This window comes from Mercenaria mercenaria, chromosome 10 (genome assembly GCF_021730395.1).
Source record: "Mercenaria mercenaria strain notata chromosome 10, MADL_Memer_1, whole genome shotgun sequence".
Classification (NCBI taxonomy): domain Eukaryota; kingdom Metazoa; phylum Mollusca; class Bivalvia; order Venerida; family Veneridae; genus Mercenaria; species Mercenaria mercenaria.
The window spans coordinates 75,315,710-75,324,537 of record NC_069370.1 but is presented as its reverse complement, the minus strand read 5'-3'; the positions used below and the strand labels follow the sequence as shown (position 1 = coordinate 75,324,537).

The window sequence follows — 8,828 nt, the reverse complement described above, 5'->3', positions numbered from 1 at the left end:
ATGTCCAAACTGCTTTTTAACAGATGGAACAAACAGGAGAAAAGAAAAAGAGAAGGTGGACAAAGAAGCAGCTTCGTGCGAGTCAGGGTATGCTTACACAACAAGCTAAAACTAACATATATGCTTCCCAAAGTGGTACGACCGGGTTCGGTGCCGTACGTCATGGCGCCGACATACGAGCAGACGATCAGGACAAAACGGGGGAAGGTGTCTTAACTCAGCAGGCAGCCACTCATATATACGCTTCTCAAAAGGGTATGACAGGATATGGTTCAGTTCGTCACGGAGCGGATATCCGGTCAGACGATTGTTGTCAGGAAGGTCACGGAATGCTCACGCAACAAGCGGAAACAAATATCTATGCGTCACAGAAGGGCATGCGTGGTTACGGAGCAGTAAGGCACGGTGCTGATATAAGAATAAAAGAGCTTTACGAAGAGGGCGATGACGATGAATACCCAACAGATGAAGAAGAAGAAAAAAAGATAGCTCCACCGAGACGAAGTCCAAGAGTAGAGCAGCCGGTAGTTTCAGAACCGGAACCGGAAGTAAACGATGAAACAGCAGCAGACGAAGAAGCTGAATAATTATACATAGGTTTATTTAAATAATTTTCATTGTAAAAGTGACGATTGGCAACAGAACATTTAGAAAATAATCATTTATGTATATTAGGAAAAACTATCAGAGCTGAACGTTTCGGATTTGCATCTAGAATTTGTCAATGTACTTTGTTCAGTTGAAATGTCCGTCCGTTGCATGGAATGTTTGTGACAATCAATGGGCTAAGTGGTAAACTGAACAGTGATGTGAAAAGCAAACGCTTGCTTTAATGTACCATCTAGAAAAACTGCGCTCATAACTAAAATCCATAGACTCATTTCATGGAGGACCCTCCTTCTCAAAAAGTACACTTGCGTTTGCAGGCCAACCCAACAGGTGCCTCAGGGCAGAAAAAGAGACCGAAGTTTACAAAGGAACAATTACGAGCAGGACAGGGTTTCATAGGCCTACAGGCTGGAACTAACAAAGGCGCTTCACAGGCTGGCATGACGTCTTTCGGGGCTGGAAGACATATTGCCGACATAAAAGTTAAGGAACTATGGGAAGAAGACGACGATGAACAACAGGCTAAGAAACCTGAGGAATCTTCTGCGACAGCGACGGGCTTTCCTTCGAAACCAACCCAGTGACTGTTCAGTTTCCACTTGATCTATTTGAATAGATGACGTGATTTCATTATAAACTTCTTTTCGTTTCGAAAAAAGTATGCTTTTCACAATTTACTACGTGTGACAATATAACAATTTTATAGCTTTTGAACTAAAGCAGAAAGACAGACATATAATGTAATAAAGTTTTAAGTTTTATATTGTCTCATTCTCCACGATAGAACTAGGTGATTTTTTTTTTTGAAGAAAACTTGCAATAAGTTATTGTGATTATATTTATAACAATTGAAGGATTTAATAAACATCTTATGTTCGAGGATGTTGATATCTTTTTAATGTGTCTTTGTCCACTGTTCTCGTGCCGTTTGAAATAAACCTTTGTTTTACTCGAGCTTGTTTTAACAGCTTACATTTGCAAATGCTTACAAGAAATTGAAGCTTCTTGTGTTTGTGAACGCTATGTATTTTCTCAAGGAATGTGCATTTCCGTAACATCTGGTAAGTGTATTTATCCCAGTACAAAACCCAAGTTATCTAATTCTGTATTGACTCGCACTTCACTAGCATACTAACTTAATTGTCTCCCTTTCATTTTAACACCACTTCAGACCTACACTTCAGAATACGTAGTAAATATACCGCTAGATTCTCACTTCTTTCAGTTAATAGAAATCCTTTTAGCTCCAGATTCCTCTTTTCCAACATTATATGTTAGTTTCAAAATATATATAGTCCAGTAGAAACCCTCACTCTGTTTCAGTGTGGACTTAATAGGGAGATATTTCGAATTCTTTGGCATAGTTTTAATCATATTGAGAAAATAAAATGAAAATCGTTCTGACAGTTTGCCTTAGAATTTAAAATTACGATTTTAGGGACATATAAAAGTCAGTAAAATTTTCACTTTTAATGGTTTGATGCTTATTTGCAGATGATCGACATTTTTGTTGGCTACGTATTTCGTAGGGGGATGATGTGCATTTCTAATGGCTTGATACTAAAAGAAAACGTTGTTCTAATTCTCTTGACACATAGATTTGTACTAGTTAATGAAACCAATTAAGAAAGAAAGTAATTAGTTGTTTGTTTTAATGACAGGATCAGCAGACCGAGAGGAAGAAGAAGAGATGGACGAAGAAGCAACTTCGGGCCAGCCAAGGTCTCCTCACCCAACAAGCTAAGACAAACATTTACGCCAATCAGTCTGGTATGACATGTTATGGTGCGGTAAGACACGGTGCCGACATTCGTGCTGACGATCAAAACAAAGAAGGGGAAGTACTGTTGACACAGCAAGCCGCTACCCATATCTATGCCTCACAAAAGGGTATGAGAGGATACGGTTCAGTCCGCCACGGCCCTGACATAAGAGCCGACGACGCTAATGCCGAAGGTCAGGGAATACTCACTCAACAGGCCGCTACACATATCTATGCCTCACAGAAGGGCATGACCGGATACGGTGCTGTCCGCCATGGCCCAGATATAAGAGCTGACGACATCCGCCCTGAGAGCAACGGCCAGCTGACGCAAGTTGCCGAAACCAACATCTATGCCTCTCAGAAGGGAATGACTGGGTATGGAGCCGTACGCCACGGTGCTGATATCCGTGCCGATGATGAAAACCAAGAAGGCAAGGCTTTCCTCACCCAGCAAGCCGAGACAAATATCTACGACTCGCAGAAGGGCATGACATGCTTTGGTGCGGTGAGACACGGCAAGGATATTGCGATTAAGGAGTTGTACGAGGATGAAGATGAAGATTACCTTACCGACCCCGACGAGCCGGTACCACCACCGAAAGCAGAAAGGGCCGCCGCTCCTGTCGCACAACAAGCGCAAGAGGAGGAAGAAGAAGAATAAATACATAGCCAGGCTTACTACACAGCTTTCTCCCTACTTTTTGACATTAACTTTGTGAAAATTATTTATTTTGATACGTTTGATATTTTCAATATACTACGACCGGACTAGACTGAAACAGACACAGCCTTAAGTGAAATAGTGAACGAAAAAGACTATCCGTTAAAGTGCGGACTAAACTTTAAAAGCCCTAGTTGTGAACAACTGGTTCTTTATTTAAAAGTATTGAATAAGTTAGATTTAAAACGGGCTTCGATGGGGCTGGAAGTCCTTGTGTTAAAAGATTTATATATACAATATTATAGAATCATTCCAGGTATTACAGCCTAAATAAACAACCATTTATTCACAACCACGCTCGTAATAACGAATTTCGATATAAAAAAAATTAAAATGCTTTCGCTAACAACATGGAACCATAGTATACATGTGTTCCGGGTCGATTTTTTTCCGATGTGTTTGTTAATGTATGAATAAATAAATTTGGGCTAAAGTCGGAGAAAAGTGTCCTATTATATGCGTGATAAGTTTGGGTGACTATTGCACGGAGTTTTGCGTATTTTTTACAGCTTTAATTCACCAGAGCAAAGCGCTGTACCCCGAATGGAAAAGAATTAGTTATTTCATATCAATTCAGTCATATAAATATGTTATGCCCTCTTTCGCTACAGATGTCTGACAAGCCAAAAAAGAAGTTTTCCAAGAAGCAACTCCGTGCCGGCAATGGATTCATTCACCAGATGGCTGCCACCAATAAGTTTGCCACCCAGAGCGGTATGGCCCCATTTGGAGCCGTGAGGCATGGTCGAGATATCGCCGCCGATGACTCTGATTCTAGAGGTCAAGGAGTACTTACCAAGGTCGCAGCTACCCACATCTACGCTTCACAAAAGGGAATGTCAGCTTTTGGGGCAGTACGACACGGAAAAGATATAGCTGCAGATGAATCCGACCAGAGAGGCCAGGGCGTTCTTACAAAAGTTGCAGAAACCAATATTTTCGCTTCACAGAAGGGGATGACACCGTTTGGTGCTGTTAGACATGGTAAAGATATCACAGCTGACGAATCAGATTTGAGGGGTCAGGGAGTACTCACAAAAGTAGCAGAAACAAACATTTTTGCATCGCAGAAAGGAATGACTCCATTTGGATCCGTTAGACACGGTAAAGACATTAAAGCTGATGATATGGACGCACGAAGTCAAGGTGTGTTGACCAAAGTTGCCGAAACAAATATATTTGCCTCCCAGAAAGGACAAACCGCGTTTGGAGCAGTCAGACACGGCGGAGATATCAAGGTTACAGAACTGTGGGACGAAGTTGATGGCGATTATCCAACTGATGAAGAAGATGAGGTTAAGGTCTCAGAAAGCCAGAAACGCCGTGAAGCCAGAGCAGCCGAAAGTGCAAAAGAGAATGTTGCTGCACCTGTGCAGCCGGAACCAGAGCCTGAACCAGAGCCTGAACCGGAACCGGAACCAGTTGCCGAACCAGAACCTGAAGCAGACGATGGAGACGATGGTGGTTTCGCGTGGTAGTGAAAAAAACTTTTAGGAGAAATATCTAAATTAGAAAAAAAATGTAATCAAATCAAACAAAGAAATCTGAAAGAAACAGACTTTGAAAAAAGTGATTAAGTACATCACAAAAGCAGTAAGATAAACATTGGATGTATAACAAAATTTCGAGCGTATTTAAAATAGTGACTGTAGTACAAGTAAAGCGGGTATTGATTCTGAGCATTTGAAGTTTAAACCTTAGGTGAACGTCTTTCGTTAAGATTTGGTAACAACTTACTCATTTAACTTTGATAAACCTTGAGATAACCCTTTTCCATTTACTTTTTTAATGTCACGAATGTTGTTATTCATTAAATTCCATTTTCTCAATATACATATTTTATCCGCTAGATTTTATTTGTTTCATCTTTGCGCATAACATAAAGGGGGTCGTACATGCACTGCGCGTTGGAAATGCAAATTTCAATTTTCGATAGATACGTGTGCAAGATTATTTGATTTCGAGTTTAAAATTTAAATGTTATATGTTGATAACTGAATTTATACAGTTACTGATTGATGAAATTGAGAAATAAATTTAAAAAGTTGATTGCAAGATGCCAGTTTTATTTCGATATCAACAACATCACTGATTGGCAGGAGAAGTAGAATGTATACAATACGTCATGGAAAATCAAGATACTCTGATTTCACCTTGGAAATTTGGATTTACATCGGAAAGTCGATTTCACCTTGGAAGTCAATACCTCGCCTCGGAAACTTCTTCTTCCGTGTGACTTTTTCCAGTCCTTTATTCCCGCTTGTGCAGTGTGAACTTAAATATTTTTAATCTTTAATTCTCTTTTTCACTTTTCAGTGCCTTCCTTACCTTGATGTCTCACATATGAATATCTCTAACACATTCTATGTACTTAAAAACCATCTTTTTCCAGGGTATACAGTACGATTGCATCCTGTGCACAATTTTCCAGTTATATCTAATTTCTCCTGTTTTCACCGAATATGGCCATAATATCATCGTCTATGACCTCATAACTTCATATCCAATATAATCATGTCACATCCTTTATCCAAACGCCCTGATGTCTGCTGCCATCAAACACGGCTGGATGTTCGACAGGACAGGACCAAAATGGTATCCCGTTTTTATTATGCTGGCAAATATAGGTAAGTTGTCTGTTATGATTTTATTTTCCAATCTGCTTTTACGTCACAAATTATCATTCTACATGCACTTGTCTTCTGTTATTCTTTTCTCTGATCTAGCGTCTGCATTTTGTCTGTATATTTTGTTGTGTCCATTATAATAGTTTCAATAGAAACATGTGGTATATTTTGCTTTGTGTGTGTTTTGTTGCCTGTGTTCGTTCTAGTCAACAATTTATTTCTAAGAAAAAATCTTTCATTCAGTTCTTTTCTCTTTTGATTCTGCAATTTCTTTAAATTCTTGAAGTAAATTTCTCCTCTGCACATTCTTGAAAGTAATTAACAGTGTCATTCGCTTACTAACTTTATTTGTTGGTTTTACATTTTGTTGAAAATTTATTACATTCGTTAATTAAATACGCTTAAATTATAATTTCATTTGAAGTATTCTTGAATTTAATCCGAATAACTTACCTTCCAAAGTACTTTACAATTAATCATTTTAGTAATTAAATAATCTATTTCCTTTCGTTCAAATCAGCAATTTAAACATGAATTATCGTTCATATGTGGATAAGAATGAGCTCAGACATTGAAGTTTTTCAGGAGATGGAGCTTGAAAAGAAGCCAAAGAGACGATTCTCTCGAAAACAGCTGAGGGCGAGCCAAGGGCTTCTCACAATGCAGGCAAAGACCAATATCTACTCCAGCCAGACTGGCATGACATGTTTTGGAGCCGTGCGGCATGGATCGGACATCCGCGCTGACAACTCGTGTCCAGAGGGTCAAGGAGAACTTACTCAAACAGCAAAGACGAATGTATTCGCCAGTCAGAAGGGTATGACCTGCTTTGGTTCTGTTCGCCATGGTCCCGATATCCGGTCAGACGATGCCAGTTCGGAGGGGCTCTCCACACTAACTCTTCAGACGGGGACGAATCAATTCGCCTCGCAAGCTGGTATGACCGGGTTCGGTTCGGTCCGACATGGCCCCGACATACATGTTACTGAACTTTATGATGAAGGCAATGACGACGAATATCCGACTGATGAAGATGAACCTTTACCTGTAAAACCTGCCAGAAAACTTCGAGAGGAAATCCACGAGGTGAACGAGCCGGCACAACAAAACGGTGACATTGAACGAAAACCTGAACCGGTGGTTCAGCATGAAAATTTGCCGGAAGTTATTGCAGAAGAAACAAACGAGGTCGAAGAGACAGAGGAGCAGCAAGAATCTGAAACTGAACAACCACACGAAGAAGAAACTGAACAAGAAACTGAACAGCAAGAAGAGATGGAAGCTGACGTAGCAGAGCCTGAAGACGATTAACCTTTTTCCATTGAATTTAATGGTTTTCAATTAAAATTGGTGACATTTAGTATTGCTTATACTAGTTTACGGTCAATTTGACAGACTGTGGAAGTACGCCCGATGACGTTTTATGAACATAGTAATGAAAAATAAATGGAACAGCTTAAAGTTTTAGAATGTTCAATACTTAACTACAGAACATTTAAATTATATCTGTTCTCACCAAGCTGGATTAGAAAATGTCTGGAATTAAGTGTTTTTAACTGAACACATATGTTGTATCAATAGGACATTTCAATTATAAACTTGTTCTTTAACTTCTATATTTGATATTTTCTAATTAATCGTAAATATCCTTAATTTATTTTAACAAGTATTACGATATTCAACTGATATATTTCAATAGTAAAGATGAATTAAAGATTGATTATTTAAGTCATTGCTTTTCTTATTTATTTGATATTCTATTAAAATTCATACCTGAGTAAGAAAGTGGAATTTTACGATTTTAAGTGAAGGAGCATCAATTTATCTTTTAAAATATGGATATACATTGAATTCCATGGCTTACAGAGAAAATAAATGGGCCTCATAAAAAACAAAAATATAAGATCTAACTGTAACTAAGCACAATCAAATCGTGTGTGTATTTTGTTGTCAGTCAACATTGAAATATTCGATCACTTTTTCATCTAAAACATTTCATTTTTTGCGTTTGATATTTTTTTTTTTGCAATATGACTAGCGGCAAGATACACACATGCTTTCACCCATTGTCTGTTAAATATCCCCACTTTGAAAATATGCAGTCAAGGTTTAAAACCGGTCACATTTACCCCTAATAGTTATCGGTATACATCGTGTAATATCGACATATTCCGTGAGCTATTCGTGAAAAGCCGACGTGTGTTTGAGTGTAACTTACGATCACTCATGATGTATGCCGACAATAGGCGATGTATCCCGAAATCTGCTAGGGGTAGACGGCTGAAATAAAAAAAAAAAGATAAAATAACTATTGAAGTAGGAGATGATTTGCCTGGGAGAAATGCGTCTTTAAGTATATACCTCATACACCATCAGTACAAAAAGATAGAACAAACAACACTATACTTAGAAAAACGGATTTTAAGCAACTTGAGAATTTAATTTAGTGGTAGTATACCTGGCTAAATTTAATTGCACTTTTCTTGACGTGATAATCGGAAACTTTCTTAATATGTTCTATGAAATAGAAGTAGACATATAAGTAATAACCTAGATGCATGCTACATTTTTTTTTTATTAAAAGGTAAACTTTAGTACATGTCTGGGTTTTTCTATAGAAGAAAAAATGACTTTTTTAATGCTAACTGGAAAATTAAGTATTTATTTTTGCTTCTAGAAATGTGCAATTGCTGAGGCAAAGGTACGCTACTACACACGAGAGAAACACATCTTCACAGTGCATGAGGGTTCAGTTCAAACCATTGTTTCCATGCTTCTGTATTGTCCCGTACATTTCCGTATTGTTGCGTATATTCCCTTATTGTTCCGCACATGTCACAGTTGATCAGCTAGCCTCACTTTTTTAACTTATCGTTTTACTAAACCTTTTCAAGCTTGTTCAGGCTATCTATGTCGCCGCCATGTGTAAAGAAAGTGTTGCTTAATTTAAAATTCAACACTGAAAACAGATTGAAATTCACATTTTGGTAGAAAAGAACTGGTGATTCTGTTTTCAGTGTCGAGTGTTAAATTAAGGTAGCTCTTTCAAATAGTGTAAAGCACGTTTGACCTTCACCTATAGCCGAAATGAAAAGCTTCGAAATAT

At 38.3% G+C, this 8,828-nt stretch overlaps 4 protein-coding genes across 4 annotated transcripts; all 4 read left to right on the top strand.

Annotated features, from left to right (window-relative positions):
- The first annotated feature begins 23 nt into the window (after positions 1–23).
- Positions 24–587, top strand: LOC123560106 (calponin homolog OV9M-like). Its single transcript, XM_045352367.1, has one exon. It carries the CDS (start codon positions 24–26, stop codon positions 585–587), a length of 564 nt encoding a protein of 187 aa, XP_045208302.1.
- A 297-nt stretch (positions 588–884) lies between these two features.
- LOC123560107 (protein unc-87-like) lies at positions 885–3,035 on the top strand. The gene is made up of 2 exons (XM_045352368.1): positions 885–1,154; positions 2,271–3,035. Exons 1-2 carry the CDS (start codon positions 885–887, stop codon positions 3,033–3,035), a joined length of 1,035 nt encoding a protein of 344 aa, XP_045208303.1.
- Positions 3,036–3,682: 647 nt separating this feature from the next.
- On the top strand, positions 3,683–4,573 carry LOC123560108 (uncharacterized protein C53C9.2-like). The gene has a single exon (XM_045352369.1). It carries the CDS (start codon positions 3,683–3,685, stop codon positions 4,571–4,573), a length of 891 nt encoding a protein of 296 aa, XP_045208304.1.
- Positions 4,574–6,280: 1,707 nt separating this feature from the next.
- Positions 6,281–7,033, top strand: LOC123560109 (calponin homolog OV9M-like). Its single transcript, XM_045352370.1, has one exon. The coding sequence runs from the start codon at positions 6,281–6,283 to the stop codon at positions 7,031–7,033; it is 753 nt and encodes a 250-aa protein (XP_045208305.1).
- The last annotated feature ends 1,795 nt before the right edge of the window (positions 7,034–8,828 follow it).

Excerpts from the sequence above, each read along its gene's own strand:
- LOC123560106 (XM_045352367.1), top strand. The coding sequence starts at position 24 with ATGGAACAAACAGGAGAAAAGAAAAAGAGAAGGTGGACAAAGAAGCAG.
- LOC123560107 (XM_045352368.1), top strand. The coding sequence starts at position 885 with ATGGAGGACCCTCCTTCTCAAAAAGTACACTTGCGTTTGCAGGCCAAC. Across the intron at positions 1,155-2,270 it reads AGAAACCTGAGGAATCTTCT|GATCAGCAGACCGAGAGGAA; the intron begins GCGACAGCGACG and ends TTTTAATGACAG.
- LOC123560108 (XM_045352369.1), top strand. The coding sequence starts at position 3,683 with ATGTTATGCCCTCTTTCGCTACAGATGTCTGACAAGCCAAAAAAGAAG.
- LOC123560109 (XM_045352370.1), top strand. The coding sequence starts at position 6,281 with ATGAGCTCAGACATTGAAGTTTTTCAGGAGATGGAGCTTGAAAAGAAG.